The 16,841-nt window shown below is 38.8% G+C and overlaps 1 protein-coding gene across 1 annotated transcript in view; it reads left to right on the top strand.

Annotated features, from left to right (window-relative positions):
- LOC140948365 (phosphopentomutase-like) overlaps positions 1-16,841 on the top strand; it is an 80,213-nt gene that overhangs the window by 43,385 nt on the left and 19,987 nt on the right. The window contains exons 8-16 of the mRNA XM_073397600.1: positions 55-218; positions 2,825-2,948; positions 3,650-3,715; positions 5,322-5,419; positions 7,290-7,387; positions 8,848-8,930; positions 13,861-13,954; positions 14,221-14,350; positions 14,891-14,990. Coding sequence (XP_073253701.1) covers positions 55-218; positions 2,825-2,948; positions 3,650-3,715; positions 5,322-5,419; positions 7,290-7,387; positions 8,848-8,930; positions 13,861-13,954; positions 14,221-14,350; positions 14,891-14,990 — 957 coding nt within the window. The remainder of the gene's footprint in view (positions 1-54; positions 219-2,824; positions 2,949-3,649; positions 3,716-5,321; positions 5,420-7,289; positions 7,388-8,847; positions 8,931-13,860; positions 13,955-14,220; positions 14,351-14,890; positions 14,991-16,841) is intronic.

Genomic DNA, 16,841 nt, shown 5'->3' with positions numbered 1-16,841 from the left:
GCAGTAGGTGTAAAATAATTTTTAATCATGCATTTTGTAAATTTTTATAATTAGATCAAATCACCTCATGACAAGGGGATTTCCCAGTGTATAATGGAAAACAAGGCACCATGGTCAGATTCTTGGGACCTAAGCATTTCCAGTCCACTAATAAAGGACCCTTATGATGAGATACGCATTTCATACTTTGAAGACGTCAAAAAATATTCCCTTTACAGGTAACAAGATAAAGGTATTTTTCAAATTAATGTAACCAGCTTTAGCCCTTTGCAATTAGGCAGGCGTTGCTGTTTTGCCATGTAAAATTTGTATAGTCTTGTCTTACGATGAGTGGGCGATAATCAATGATCTTTTTCCAAAGGGATTATTTTGTTTGATCCGTCCATCTGCATGGGCATCCAAAAGTCTGCATTTTTGCAGTTTTATCTGATTTTCAGTGACCTTGAAAAACACATAAACAACGATGAATTTCGAGAATATCAAATGTAAACAAAACAGATTTATCAAATGGTTCTAAATTATTTGTTTATAAAAGTTAACCGAAATATTTACAAAAACAGCAGAAAGAGCACCTGAAAGCATGCTTTATCAAATCCCTTTGCGCAGCAGTCTGTTAAAACTATGTAGGGGTTATGTTTCTGAACTATCCCAATGATCTTCTCACACACGTTTTTGAATCTACCATGAGGTGAAACTTCCTTTAAAAATTGCTTCTTTTTCTATGGATTATTGCTGAACATCAGGATTGTCCAATTTTCACAGAATTTCTAACCATAAAAACTTCATCCCAAAACATTTTGCTTCAAACTTCACAAACAGTGAGGCAGCTATTAGAGGAACAAGCGCTCATAAATGATTTTGGAAAAAACATAATAACTAATAATAATTTAATTCTTACATTGCACAGGTATTCATAAAAATTGTCAAATGCGCATTACGTTAGTAATAAAAGCATGACAAAAAAAAAAAAAAAAAAAAAAAAACTACAAACCTATTTACCAAAAAAGCATGTGCTGGCAGGTAAGGCGCTCATACAGCTATCCCTCAGTGCTGAGAAATAATATGGGTGCAAATAAAATAGGTAATGACTTTGTCTCAATTCAGCACTGTCATGGGTCTTGAAGGTGAGAAATTGTGGATTTTCTCTGAAATAGTTCAACAATGTGATGATAATGTTGTACTTTTCCCACTACAAACCCTTTGTTATTCCCTGTTTTGCTCTACACTTCTTAAAGTGTGGAAGTGGAAAAAGTAAGAAAGTATGGGATAGTCTGACAATGTAAGGATGTTGCACTTTTTTCCACTACAAACCCCTATTTTGCTTTACACTTGTTGAGGTGTGGAAGTGTGCAACACAAAGTTGGTGTGATGTGGACGTGTTCTAACACCTTTGTCCTTGAGTCTGCAATCCTTTCCAAAATTTATGAATGGTCAATGGATAACTTCAGATAATATGACTATGATAATCAGAGTATGACCATATCATGCAAGCCTCTAGGTGCTCTACTTTGACGGCTATCAGTTGGCAGTGATAGATCGCTTATTAGTACTTAACGAAGGAACGCTATTATTGCGATTCTCATTTCCATGCGTGGGTTAGTATGACATTGTACACTTAATGTCAGATCCCGAGGGAAACAGTTAGTTTTGTTTTCCCGAGAGTCCTATATTTCCCGAGAAGAAGTCGAGGGAAACATCAGCACTCGAGACACTAGCTGCTGTTTTTCTTCTGGGAACTTCTGAGATAACTGGAAAAATCGTTGGTTTTTACCTTGAGGATTCATGTTTGCGTTGTTGTGTTCATTCACGAAAATGAAAACTGGCAGGACCTGGCAGTATTCTTCCCGCCTTCTGTCACGCCACTTTCCACCATGCTTTGATCACGTTCTGTAATGCAGCCCGACCGGGGTACATTGCTTAATGTATCACGATCGGGATACATTTGATTTTAGTCAAGGCCACGTGACCAAGAATCAACCAATGGCAGTCCCTGTTTAGTTGAGTGAAAGTCTAGGAATATAACAATTCACATTGGTTTATGCGTGGAGAGGTGGAGTTACAGTTGCCATGAATGTGGTCACTTGATAACCCAAAATTGCTCGACCAGTAAATATATACTGGCTTTCTTATCCATAATGCTCCAGGCAAAGCAAGCTCCTTTAAAAATTAAATAGAGTATAGTGGACTGCGACATGCTTGAGAATGATATGTAAGGGTTTTTAAATGTTTTTTGGCTCTCTGTTCCTCTTCCTTACAATTTATCTTTGGTTTCAAATTTCCTTGGAAACGTTAAATGCCATTATGCAAAGAAAAAGAACGTGTGGCTTACTTAAAGGAGCTGTGTCACGAAATTTATCAAAATTCAAACAGTTGGAACTGCCACCAAAGTGAATGAAACAGTGCTCAACAGATTACAAGAAGGTATTTATTTTTATTACCACAGCAAATAAAAAAGGAAGTACGGATGGACAATTGTGGTTTTTGAAAACTTGTTAGCCTAACAGTTTTTTTAAGTTCATTTTTTTGTATGTTACCTTTGACATATTGCTTGGCCTATTAGATTTTTGTTTAGCAGGAAGCCTTGCTTTTATAAGTCACAAGTTATTTCTCGAGTTCAATAAATTGGTCGGAGCATCTTAGCCATTTGTGCCATTCAAGCAGAAAGTTCTCGTCCCTCTTGGGATGCACTTTTTTTTTTTTTAATAAAGTTATTTTTAGTATAGCTTAACACAATTATTTATCTTCTACAGCATGTTATTCTAAATTTTACCATTCAAAGCAAAATAACAATTATACTGAAGTAATGATTCTTTTTCTCATTCAGAGAGGAAAATAGCAAAACCAAATTGAAGTATACATTCACTCCCATGCATGGTGTTGGACAGAGATTTGCTGAATTGGCATTTGAAGCTTTCAACTTACCTCCATTTGTGTCTGTCAGAGAGCAGGTGACTTCAGTAGCATCCTCATTACTTCATACCTCTCATCTGAACTGGCATTTTGATTGTTCATTACTGCGTGTGATCTGGTAGAATACAGATACAGAGCTGGGCTGGGTTGTTCAAAGCTGTGTTAAGATAACCCAGGGCTAGGGCAAAATTTGAATTCAGATATGAAAGCTTAAGAAGCAAATCCAGTTTAACCCCAAGTGTATGACTTGACAATTGGATGCTCTCTAATAGAGAAAATTATCCGAAAAAAAAGCTTTTGAACAAAGAAAAAGAAATCGTTATTGAAAATTTAACCTTGGGTTAGTGCCAATTAGCCTTCCAACAACTGGGCTCTGACGAATGACTTTTTATGCAATATGGTAGACAGTTGTTGTATTTGAAATTGGAAACAAGGAAAAGCTTGAGAGAAGCTCTTCATTAGTAAGAGAAAAATTCATAGGAAATTTATAATTTCTAAGTGTTGACAAACCGCTGAAGTTAGAAAAATCTTTAAACTATCATGAATTTTTATTTCGAGGTATTTCACATAACTAGTAGTAAGAGTAAACATTAGTTTGTGGTAATTGAAACAATTTTATGGATAGTGTGTCTATCATACCATTAGCGATGGACAACAGCAAACCATGTTTTATTTTACTTGTTACTCTTTCGTCACGAATTTTTTCATGCCTGAGTCTTTTTAACTTTACTGTCTGCAGATGGTTCCAGACCCTGAGTTTCCAACTGTAAAATACCCCAATCCGGAGGAAGGAAAAAGTGCCCTGGTGAGTAGAGATAAATTTGTAATGGTGAACTTTATAATAATTAATAATAATTTTCGGGCACAATCACAGACAAACATTCGAATGAGCCGTGGAACTGGTTTGTTTAGAGTAGCATCCCAGGGGCTCTGTCGCCCGTTCTTGAAAACATTCGTCGTCAATATTCCTGACCCAACTGACCGCCCCTGGGTCTCCAAGGATGGAGAAATTTATGCGTGCAGGAATATGGTTCGGTGAGAATCATTAGTATAATTACCCTTTCGCTGATGTCATCACGTGAAGATGATAGGGCGACCACTTTGTGTGGAGAAAGGTTAGAAGCCTCTGAGCTCGCACACTCAAGCTAAAAGCAACGCTGAGTAATCAACGAGCCACTCAGAGCAATACAGAGTAAAGAGCACCTTTGCACTTCTCACAGCAACTGTAAGTAGGGACTCCTGATTAATCAATTAGCAACTAATAGCAAAGCTGAGTAATAAATGAGCCTCTCAGAGCAACACAATGTAGAACGATTACCTTTGCGCATTTCATACCATTTCTAAGTAATCAATGAGCAGCTAATAGCAACGTAGAATAAGGTGTTTGGTACGTTTTATAAGAACATGTTGCAATGAGCATGCGTGCTTTCCAATCTGAAAAAGATTTGTGTTTTGAGGTGGGGGGAGGAGGATGTGGAAAATTGTGCGTATCTCTGGAAAATCCTGGCTACGTCCGTGTGAACGGTTACCAGACACGTCACTTGTCATTCTCTTTCATTACACTGTTTCTAGCTTTTATGGGCATTGTCATTTGGTACCAGCATCTTTACAAACATCTTAATCTAGTATGATGATAACGTATTTCAGTGAAGATCGAGAGTCTTTGTGTAGGTGGTACCAGTATAGCCCTGATGCCATCAGTAAAAAATCTCGGATCCTGGTTAGATGGAAACTTGACTATGGTGACACATAAAGACGTTTTTTAAAGCCATGTCTTTCCATCTGTGTACAAAATAAGGAATATTAGAAAGTACCTTACCAGTGAGGCCACTTAGTCCCTTGCGGAGACTACTTGCAACAGCAGGCTCCTAAAATACAACTGCTACATCTATTGCTAAGATAAGTACATACAGAATTGTGCGGCCTGGTTCGTCTTTTAAACGTCTGCACTGGCTTGCAGTTTCCAGGATTTAATACAAAATATTGATCCTAACTTTTAACAAAGGCACTTTATGCTGTCGCACCATCTTAAAATTATTTATAACTTTATCAAGATTACCTGTGATCGTGCAAGGAACTGTTGATAAAGGTACCAGGCGTAAAAACCAAGAAAACTCTCAGAGAGAAATCTTCCCAAGTAGCAGCCCCTAGATCGTGGAATAAATTTCTCTCGGAAATTAAAGCAATTAGAAGTTATGATCTTTTGAAAGGAGCAATTTAGACGAACTTGTTCAAGAAAGCATTTGTATGTTACAGTTAGAGCCTCGGTTAGCATGACTTCTAGCGAATTGTAGTTTCAAATGTTAGCCTACAACAGTAATTGTTATTCTGTTCCTTCTCGGATTGCTTTGTTTGTTTGTTTCAGTATTTTTGGTTTGCGTAATTTTTTGTTATTTACAACTTGTACTCAGGACCTTGCCATGAATACTGCTAACGAGAGTAACTGTACTGTTATTCTGGCCAACGATCCTGACTCTGACAGAATGGCCCTTGCAGAGAAACAACCAAGGTGAGAGGAAAATTTAACACCTTTACTCCAAGCTTATTAACATACGTCGAGCACGGCTTCTGTATCACATTTATATAAAGAATGACTCATTTTTGTATAAGAACACACGGTATCTAGTATCTAGAGTGTAGGTCCCAGTTGTTCAAAGGCCGGATAGTTCTATCCACTGGCTCAAACACTTTCCAGTAGGTAAGTAGGAGAGAAACTAATTATGGTATCCAGTGAAAAGAGATTTATACGCCACCTTTTAGACAACTAGGGACAATGCCCTTAAAAGCTCCCCATGCAGTGAACTGTACGAGCCATAACTTTTTCTGCCAACTGCTTTCAACCGCCTAATCTGCAGTCTTCAATGGTAAAGAGATTTAGAAATGAGAGAAACTCTTAAATAAGAGTTGTTTCAAAAGTTATTTGCGGATCCATTAACTTTCTAAGGATTTGCAATTTTGTAGATTTGATACTCTTCAATAATGATTTGTACAAAAAATGCGATTTGAAATAGTTTTTATGGATTTGCAAAATATTTTCGGATTATTCAGTTTCAGTTTATTGTTTTACCATAAGTTGTACAAAAGCAAGGAAATCTAATTATTTAAACTCTCATGGCAAGGAAGCCCAAGAGAAGCCACCGGGCTTATAAGGAATGGGCTCCCTCAATTAAATAATACAAACAAAATATTACCATAATTACACTTGGAAAAATCAATGACAGAGCTACAGTAAATCTTAAAATATGTTAGATAGTCGTACTAATCATAGGCTAAAAAAGCGAAATTACAAAAAACAAAAAAACAAAATCAAAAAAAGGAATATTTATGATAAGAGGAATGCTTTCAGCTTACAGCAAAAGGAAGCGGTACTTGTTGCATTTCGAATTTCAAAAGTAAGAGAGTTAAAACGAAAAGGCGAAGAAAGTGAAAAAGTTATTTGTGGATCCACTAATTTTCTTAGGATTTGTAATAGTTTGTTAGATTTGTCCAACTTTTCGACAGTGATTTGAGAAAAAATATTACTATTTGAAATATTTTGGGGGGGCTGCAAAATATTTTTGGATTGTCCCTTTTCAGCTTCCGTAGTTACTGATCAAGGGGTCGTTGAAATCATTTTCATGGTTATCAGACCAAACATGGACAAAAAATGATGGATAGCCCTATCCACGGGAAAAATGCGTCAGATTCCAGTATATTAATATTAAGAAAACCAATTGTGTTATTCAGTGAGATACGTGCGATAGTTTTTCTCTTAGCACATAACCGTAGGAGGAGAAAATCGTCAGCAATACCTCTCGGGAAAACGCTTTGAGACGAAAATGAAAAACTAAGTCAAAAGTTCGGTTTATTATGTTACTAAGTAGGAAAAAAACGGAACAAAATGTCAGTCCTGAACTATTCATAGCTAATAGTAACGTTGGTGTGGTATAAAAAAACTAGTCTCTGTTCCAAAAAGAACAGTATAGTACACCTTGCTCCAAAATGGTAACAAATTTAGTAAGAGAGCTAATTAGCATAAGTATAAAAGAAAAGTACATTAATTCCATTACAGTGGAAGCTCTCGTAAGTGGACACCCTCGTGACGCGAAAAAGGTGTCCGTAACTGGAGATGGTCGCTTACAGGAATGTAAAAGTATTGACAGAGTTTGTAGGGGTGTTGAGAAGTACGGGGTTTTGTAAAGGCGGCCATAAGTAGAGCTGTCTGCTTACGAGAGTTTCCAGTAGGAGAGCTTCCACTGTATTTGGGAATAAAGTATATTGAAGTAAGGGAAACGAATTAAGTATTTTAAGGTACTAGTTTCATGTGAGTCCTCATAGCAACATGTACTAATAAAATCCTCTCTTTTTCAAATAAATGTGTTGTTGCTGTATGTCTTAAGTGGACACTGGAAGGTATTCACTGGAAATGAGACTGGTTCTTTGTTTGGCTGGTGGGCCTTTACATGCCACAAGAAACAACACCCGGAGTTATATCCAGGTACTGTCGCTCTTATATTTTTGTATTAAAGGGACTGAACACAATTCCTTTTAAATTTAGCTGAGTAAATCCACCAGCGGGCGAGATGAAGCGGTTTTCCCGCACTGGAAATTAGGTGACAGAGGAAGTAAGAATCGCTAAATGTAATAACTACAGAAATCATTTTGACGAGGTCAAGGACACCAAGTCCTATTGGAAACTGGATTGAGAATGCCACTGGAGCAAGCACTAACCCACAGATTAATGGCATTTGCAAAGAGGACAAGATTCTCCCATATTGGAATAGTTGACATTCTAAACATTCAAGCACTTCTCCACAATTGGCAAAATAGAATTGTTAACATTTGACCATGAGAGATGCTCTACTCATGCTCTTATAATTACAGTGCTGCTTGTGTTCTCGATGAAATTGCTTCCAAGACTGTTGAAGCTTGTCAATAAATTCATGTTCCCGCCTTTTGGAAAAAGATGACGAGAAAAACAAATGCTAAACTGCAAAACAGTCGGTTTTGCAAGGTGCAAAGCGCCGGCTTGATATTTTAGCACAAAGCGCGTATGGGCCTCACACACCCCATGGGCGTGTGTGGCGTATTTTTCCCGTCTGTCTCCAGCCTCATTCTCCGTTCTCACCCTCCCTCCAGACCTTTCCATCCCTTTCACCGCTCGCTCGCGCGCGCGTTGTTAACCTAGGCAAAAATACGAATTGTTTGGCAGTCTAAACAAATGCAAGGACCGCACTATTTCATTTTGTAAAATATTGGAGACAACTGTGTCTTCCTCAGTTTTATTGCATATTTCCATTAAAATCTGAGTAACCGGCACTGATGGGCATTCAAAAAAGTCCACGTTACGGACACTACCATATATGTAGTTGGCCCTAATCCTGACATGGTAGCTACTTCTCTTAATTTCTTTTTTGAGAAAACGTACTGACTGCTGTCGAAACAATTTGTTAACACCATATCAGGGCAAGGCGGAGTTTATGCCGTTAGGACGCGGTAAATTCATTGGTCCCTTACAGGGGCTAAAGTGGGCACCACTATTATCAATCACGTGGCCGCCATAAGATTTTTGTTGAAATTGAAAGTGATATCAAAAGGTTCAAACAAGTTTCACAGTTGTTCCAGTCTCACGCAAAAGCTTAAATTTCCAAGTCTCTACCTGTTAACGCTCGGTTAGACTTTTATCACAACTAGATGCCGAAGTGCTTTTACTAGGCTGCCATAAAACCTAAACTGGACAGAAATATTGTATTGTAAGACAGCGAGGCGTTTACCAGAACAGACAGCCAACAGCTTAAAACAGGAAGAAACCCCACCAAACCCATCACGATCCATAGACCCCATTCAATATATTATTTAGCCTGTGTACAGAGGTTTCAGTTGACTTACTCGTTTATCAATAGCTTCGCATTGTTGCAATACTTCATTTCCAGTACTATTATTTTTTTTGTTCAACAGGCTCATCTGTCTATATGATTGCAAGTACAGTATCTTCAAAAATGCTTCAAGCTATGGCCAGGGAGGAAGGATTTGTGTTTGAGGTAAAAGGGTCAGATTAAAAAAAAATAATATAACATAGGCGTCATTGTTTTTTACTTATAATGGACTTTTAGTGTAATCAAATGCCACTTAGTCAGTCATCCACCCCAAGTGCAGTAAATTTCGTCTTTACCGCTTGGATATATAGGTGCTTTCAACATCACTAATGATATTATCGTTCATGGTTAATACTAGGAGCAGCATGCTAAATGCGTCAGTGAATTCCTTTGCTGTCTTAATGAACATCATCTCAAAGCGAACACTTTCAAGAAAGTTTGTTTGAAGTACTGAAGATGGATTTCTAAAATACAGCATATCTACACCTTTCGTTTGCCCATTGCAGTCAAACAGAAAAGCTATTCTGTATGTCCTAAATGTAAACGAAGCTTCTTCCTTCTTAGCTACAACAAATTAAATTTCCATTGAAAATGAGGGTACTCTAGGGTACTCTGTTGCGTATAAGGTACCGTGTGAACTAATTGAAGTGTTCTGTGTGGCAATGTGATGCTATGTGCTATCTCAGACAGGCAGAATGTGTCAGTACAATTTTTCTGTTTGATATATTCCTGGAAGCTCCAGGTCTGTTGCGGACATGATTAGTGTAGATGCTGATGCGCCAGTTACCACAGAATTGCGCTTGCCTAGTTCTGATTAACCACACACTTAAGGTTGGGCCCAGAAGGCCTCAAAGCAATTCAAAACTTATGTCGTTGATCAATCAGAAGGCGGTCAATCGTCTATTAGTTCTGTATCGCTTGTGGTACCGTGATTTCCAAGTCTTTGCAATCCGAAGTACTTCATAATGTCTCACGGTGTTCATCCTTAGAAATGGCGTTATTTAGGAAGGATTTCGACATTGTTAGATATTTTTCTGTTTATGTGTTGAATGTGGAGGAGCCCATTTAAGATTCTTGTCAATGTAGATGCCCAGGTATTTGATGTAGTTCTTTTCTTCAATTCTGTGTTTATGAAGCTTAAGCTTATTTGCTTTTTTGGGAAGGAAATTGTCATACATTAGGTTTTCTTGAAAGTTTGTTAACTGGGCAGTAGTTGAGATGTTTGAATTCTTCATATCAGTTTTTTCAAGGTCCGTAAAGTACTGGAAGAATGAAATAAAGTGGTGTCGTCAGAAAATGTTCTGATATCAGCCTTTTCTAAACAACCGATTAAGAGTGGCGTACGGTCGTACTTTCTTTACTCCGCGTTAATTGCTTTAATTTCACAGTGAGTTTTGTTTTTCCACTCGATTTTTGTTATCGCTATTTGCCATTTACGACTCTAACAAAATTGACTATGCCTGAAACTCGTACCACGAAGGCTGCTAGCACTCAAGGAGCTGAATCCGCGGCATCTGAACTTGTCACAATGGCGATGCTGAGGCAGTTGTTGAAAGTGCAAAAAAGAATGTTTAGGAATTTATTCGACTCACTGTTGGCCAACGTAAACGAACGGCTAGATTCCGTCATCGGCCAAGTCGCAGAAATCAAAGCTAGACTAGATATTTCCGAGAAAGACACTAGCGAGTAGAAGGCGAGCCTTGAGTTCTCCCAGAAAGATATCAAGGACTTGAAACCACCCTCATCCCGAGTGCATGAGGTCGAAGAAAAGATTAAAAAGATGTGCGGTTCCCTCGATTACCACACTGAGAAGATCGAATATATTTGGAGAACCAAAGTAGGAGTAATATTCGAATAGACGGCATTCGAGAGGAAGAAAAGGAAACCTGGGACAACACCAAATCAAAGTAAAGGAGATACTCAAAGAGAAGCTTAACCTCGATGAAGAACCGGATATCGAGCGTGCTCATCGAGTCGGCAGAAGAGCAAATGCTACAACTGGCTCCGTAAGACGTCCAAGGACCATACGGTTGAAAGCAAAAAGAAAAGATCATCAGAAGTGCCAGGAGAATCAAGCCCCTTGGAATTTTTGTTAATGAAGACCTGGCACAAGAAAACGTTGACAAGAGGGAAGAGCAGCGTCCTAAGTTTGAAGAAGCGAGAAGAAACGGGAAAATAGCCTGTTTCATTTTAGACAGGCTGGTTATTAAAGAGAGAATTGACCGTCCCAGTTAAGATTCCCAAAACCTGGAGAACCGGCCGAATATCAAACGAGCCGTCGTGCTCGGGTGGGGCTGACCGATTTTCAAAATTAGAATTAACAAAAGAAGCCGCTTTCGGAGATGTGACAACTTTGTGTCCTTGTTCACCCCTAATAGCTGCTGAAAGTATTCTTGTGGAATTCGTGGATCATTGCAGTGCACATCTAACCATGAATTTGCTGGTCGCGGAATAGTTCACGCGTATGGAGCGACACGCGTTCTACGCAAACGTCTTCTTCTCCTTCTAATACAGGCAACGTTCAGAACTGTCATGTATTCGTTAACACGAAAGGCAAACATTCGCTGCTGCTGGAAGCTAATTACCAGGAACCGCGAAACGGCAATTAGGTCTCGAGTGGGTCCATGTTTAAAGTTGAACAGTTCGCGGGAAATCTGAAATCCGATCGATTGATCAGATCGATGATAGTCTTTTCTAATGCGACCCAACCGTATTCGTTTAATTTGTTGCATTTCCGTTTGCGGTCTGAAACTTTTGGAATTTTTGGGCCGGTCAAATTTTGGTTTTCGCTGAAGTGCGACCAGGCCTTATTGTTCCTGGTAGGCATTGTGGGAGAGCATTTTCTTTGACCTCTTTTGAAACTTAAAGTTCTTCATTGTAACTAAATGAGGGTTTTAGGTTGTTTGATTTCCTTCAAAGTGCCCCCTGGATTTGAATAACTAAAAGCGATTTTCTTTTTTCCGTGAATGTGGTAGTTTCCTGCTGGGCCGAGCTCGTTAGTGTTGTTTGCAGGATGTGGAATTCTCATGGATAAAGATTTGCAGATCCAAATTTTGAAGAATAGATTGTAGCTTTAACAGAAGTTACATGAAATCTGGAGAACTGCGTTGTAACTTATTCAAGATTGCTCTTTAAGCAATGATTTTCAAACTCCAACTTGCTTTTTTAAAGGTAATGTAAGTCTGGACTAGCGTGCGTAGTTCCTCCCGTGTTAATAACTTTTTCGTAAGCTTAACAGTCTTGCGACTGTTCTGTTATTGCCACTTTGTGGTCAGGCCAGACCATTGTTTCGGTTCTCCACGCGAACTTCATGACGCTTGGAATATGAGGGAAATCCTTTATTGAATCGCCCAACGCTTTTTGGAAAACTTCTTCAGTCAATCCGCCAGGAGACGCCATGTTAAAGATTAGAAGACCTGTTTACGAGCGATTAATTTAAATCGCGTGCTACGTGCCGACCAAAAAGGCGATGTCAATCAAACCTGTCAACAGTTAGTGTTCTCGCCAACAGGAGCTTGCATCAGCGGGTGCCGCGGAACGGCGTTCTCAAAGGTTTGTCTACAGGCTCTTCCCCTTTCCCTCTCCTCTCCTCGCTATTTTTTCATCCTTTCTTCAAATAGAGAGTCTGTTCACAGGTTACCACATTGGACGTTGAGTGGGTTTGATTTAACATTTTCAACTTCCACATAATGTGTTCTGTTTTCAAGATAGCTTTTTGAACCATAGGAGAGGAACAAAGCGGATTCCATTATCTGTTTAATTTCTGTAGTAGTATCTGATGTTTGAAAGTATCAAAGGCTTCCGCTAGGTCGAGAAAGATACTGCATACAGTTTCATTACGGTCAATTTTTATTTTTAAGATTGTCTGTGACTGAAAGAATTGCTTGCTGGGTAGAATAATTTATTTTTCTGAAGCTAAATTGCTGCTTAAATAGAATGTTTTCCTTTACAAGCAAATTATTTAGCTGATTGTAAACCAGTCTTTAAAAGATTTTAGCAAATAAAGTACACCAACAAGAGGGTAATTACCAGGGTCTGTCACTGCAGCAGTCTTAAAAGATAGGGTAACCTTGGATCGAGATTTGAAAACATCAGGGACAATACCTGATTCAACTGATTCATTAAACAAGTTTATGAGGGGAATGGAAAGTGGATTGCTGGCAATCGAAATTATTAAAATAGTCCTGGATATCCGTGTTAGCTTTGTGCCTATCAAGGTCAGAAAGTGCTTATTCTATCTGCACGGAATTCAACCGGGAGAGAAAAAAAAACAGAACTTTATTGGGAGGAAAGTGTCAGGTTTTACTCTTGAGGAAGAGATCTTCTGTTAAATGTTTATTGGAAGTGTACGTGTGTTTTCGGATTTTCAAAACTGAATTGTTTATTTGGTTTTTCGTCGAGGAAAGTGTCGCATCGCAATGGGATTCATCGATGGCTCCGTTTGTGACAGTCGTGCAGGCTCTTACGGTGGACTACAGGAAAAATCTTTCAGTGAACATTTGAAATTTTTAACTATTCTTGTTTTCCACTGCCGCCACAAAATGAAGTATAGCTGCTATCAAGATTCTTCTTTTATTCGAAGCTGGTTTGTTTGGTTGGTTTGGTTTGAGGAGTTCTCCGCCACGGAATAGACGTTGTCGTGGTTTCCAAAGCCATCTTGACGAGTATGAAAACCTCCATGAGAAATTACAGTGCCGGTTTGTTTGAGAATCGAATTTCGAATAAGTTCCCGTGAAACAGCTGTTCTGAAAAAAAATCTGAATTGTAAATTAAAGCTACACAGTAAAGTATTATACCAACAAGGTTTTGGGACCCTATCTGTCCTTAAATTTCCCCAGACGCTTGTGTTATGTAAATGAAACCTCTCTTGCTTCTGAAACGTTAAGTTACTAAGCAGGTCAAATACGTGTTCGAGTTAAACCAGGATTTCGTTTGTCTCCTATGAAAAGCTAAGGCTAGGAAACAAAGGAAATTCATATTGCATGAATATAAATACTGGTTTAACTGTACTTCTTTTTACTATTTTCCTGTTAAATTAGCACTTCCTTGTTTTCTGGTTCCTTTTTTTTTTAACCATTGTTTCTTTTTCTTGTAGGAAACTCTGACCGGTTTCAAGTGGATGGGTAACCTCGCAAGTGAACTTATGGCTCAAGGAAAGACAGTCCTTTTTTCATTTGAAGAAGCAATAGGTGCTTTAATTTATCTGTAAATGACTAACTTGTTATAATTACACAGTGTTTCATTGTTGACTCTTTTACGTCGAGATTACTAAAAAACTTTTCTCTAGTGTTTATAATAATTAGATTAGGTAGACAAGTTATTTATAGCAGCTGTGGTTTTCGTAGTCTTTACTTCTGTATGTATGTATGTATGAATGTAGTCTGTATGCCCGCCAATGGAGGTATACTTTTTTGTTGATTTTTTAACCTCACTTACAAAAAAATCTGTTTTAAAGGCTTCATGTATGGTACTAATGTACTTGACAAAGATGGGATTAGTGCTGCAGTGGTCATGGCAGAGATGGCTGCATATCTCAGTCGTCAAGGAATTACCTTAACAGAACAACTAAATAACTTATACAAGAGGTATGCATCTCCAGTCTAACTCTCGTATCGTATTTTGTACTTGAAAAAAACTTTGTTATTGAAAATTTTCTCAAATTTTGCGAGCCTGCTAAGAAATCATGCCTACAAAGGAAAACAACTTTTTTTCTGTTCTCCATGGGATAAAAACCAAAGTGCCCTAAATCTTCACGCTCACTGATTAAGCTAAAGTGAGCTCTCTGTTCTAAAACCATTTTCCACGTTAAGTAGCTCAGAGAGACACTGATTGTGTCTTAGTACAATAAGGAGCAAGTAATAGATGACCATCGTATCGAGGTTTCAATATCAGTAAAAGATGTATCAGCTTGTGGTTGTTGTGTAACATTAAATTCAGCAGTTGTGAAGTTTGACGTCTGATATGGGCTTAAGAATAGGTTAAAGCGAATAGTTATTCACCTCCACTTCAGTAAATAATTCAGTGAGAGTAACCTTGCCTTGCTTCAAATTAAAGACAAATACGTTAGAAACTAACTATGGTTAGTTATAATCAGGTGTGAATCAATGAATACGTTTGATTTTTAGGTACGGCATCCATGTGTCCAACAATTCTTATTATCTCTGTTATTGTCCATCGACAATAAAGAAAATATTTGAACGCATCAGGACTCTGGAGAATGGTCAGGTCAGTGAATACAATGTAAACCTATCCTTCCCTGTCATAATTTCACGCTTTTTAAAGTTGCTTTCTCTTTATGAAAACAAAACACTGACAAAATCTGAGGTGAACAGCAAGTACTGTCATAAGTCTGGGTAGATAATTAGAGTCTGTTACCTAACAACTTAATTGCCTTGCAGAAGTTGTTTTTAATGTTATTTTTGGCCATTGGATCAATAGTGAGCGAAATAAGGCTACAGGGGCCACAGGCGGCCCAGGCGTAGTGTTTGTCAATAACATGGAAAAAATGGGATGAGTCGTCGAAACTCCCTTGAACTAAAATAGTCCAAAAGTCAAAATATCACAAAACAAAGCGCAGATACCTTCAACTGAACGTCTCCTTGTCTTTCCTGGCCGGTTATCGTAGGTAATCGTAGGTACTATCCACTAAAGAAGAATTAAAGGCTGGCTACAAAGAAAACTGACCATCTCCACGCGCCTCCACGCGAACCGCTACGAATTTGAGAGTATTCGACGAATCCGCTCCAAATTGCCATCGGCTAATATGCAGGTAACGTGTGCTCCAGCTTCTTGCTCGCTGGCTCTATAAAACCCATCGCAACTGCACGATAATCGCTCGCTCATCAACAAACACTGTTGACCTTTCCGCTCTGCCATGACTGCAAACGGGCAGGATTAATACGGCCGATCAATACGCGACGTGAATATTCAAGCTTAGCGACCGCGTCCGCGCGACAATGCAGCACTTGTTATGGAAGGGGTGATACTATTGCTTCTAGGTCAATCAACGCTGAGGGAGGTACCGCTACGTTAGTTTTGACCAGAAAAACAAAAGGCGATAGCGCGACCGTCCGTAAACAGTTTTCAACAGGGCGGCCCTGGTTTTCAAGTCCTAATTCTTCTAACGTTCGCTGTTAGAACTGCTGTCACATTGTTCGACAAGCCGCTTGCTTACATTTCCATCCTACGCGATATCTGTCGCATTTGCCTGCTGGAATTTTTTATTGCATGCCGCTAGGGAAAATAATAACGCAGCGAAATTTTTGGTCTTTGAAGCAAAATAATTCGGAAGGCTTGATTGGCCCACCATATTTTTTTTAGCTTTAAAAAGAGACCAAATAAAAGTCTGTACGTTGAATGGTCGCGGACTTCAATATGATTTTTCGAGCATTTCAAGTTTGCTTATATGACCACTAAATTTTACGCAAAATGACTTCTCCGCAACTTCGGACAAAAACACGAACTTCAATATCTCGAGAATATGATGCGTTACGTCGGGATTTCAATTCTTTTATGCCGTAGAACAGTTTAGTTCACTATTTTCAAAAGACAAATTAAAACAAGGGGCGCACATACACAACACTCATGATGCGCCTTCCCCGCGCATGTCGTGGGAGAACTGCCATACGGTTCCCAGACAACAGCTCCCACATGTGTTGTGTGGAGCTGACAGTTAAAGGACTCGCCTCGGCCGAAAAGGGTCTGTTAAACACGTGTTTTCGCCGGTCATTGATCGACGGCTATGCCATGCTGGTGACCCTCAGTAAGGGCGAAACAGCTGTCCGTGGCTGCGACAGTCCGCGCATATAGGTAAAATCTTTGCTCGTTTGCACTTGGCGATAGCTATAACTAGTATATATAGTTTGCTCATGCTAAATATAAAATCGTGTGATGCTAAGCGGAGAAGGCAACGAGATAGGGGCACCCAACGACGGTTTCCTCATAATTATACATTGAAAACACTTTTTTAGCTATTCATAAATTACTTTTAGCTCTATAGAAATGCATTCTAAGCGGAACTATAAAATTTGGATCCGTTCGGCCATTCTAGGGGAACTGGAGTCTTTTCGAAATTAC

Source organism: Porites lutea, chromosome 9 (genome assembly GCF_958299795.1).
Source record: "Porites lutea chromosome 9, jaPorLute2.1, whole genome shotgun sequence".
Taxonomy (NCBI): Eukaryota; Metazoa; Cnidaria; class Anthozoa; order Scleractinia; family Poritidae; genus Porites; species Porites lutea.
Note: the sequence above shows the minus strand (reverse complement) of the source record. Positions and strands in the feature narration are given on the sequence as shown.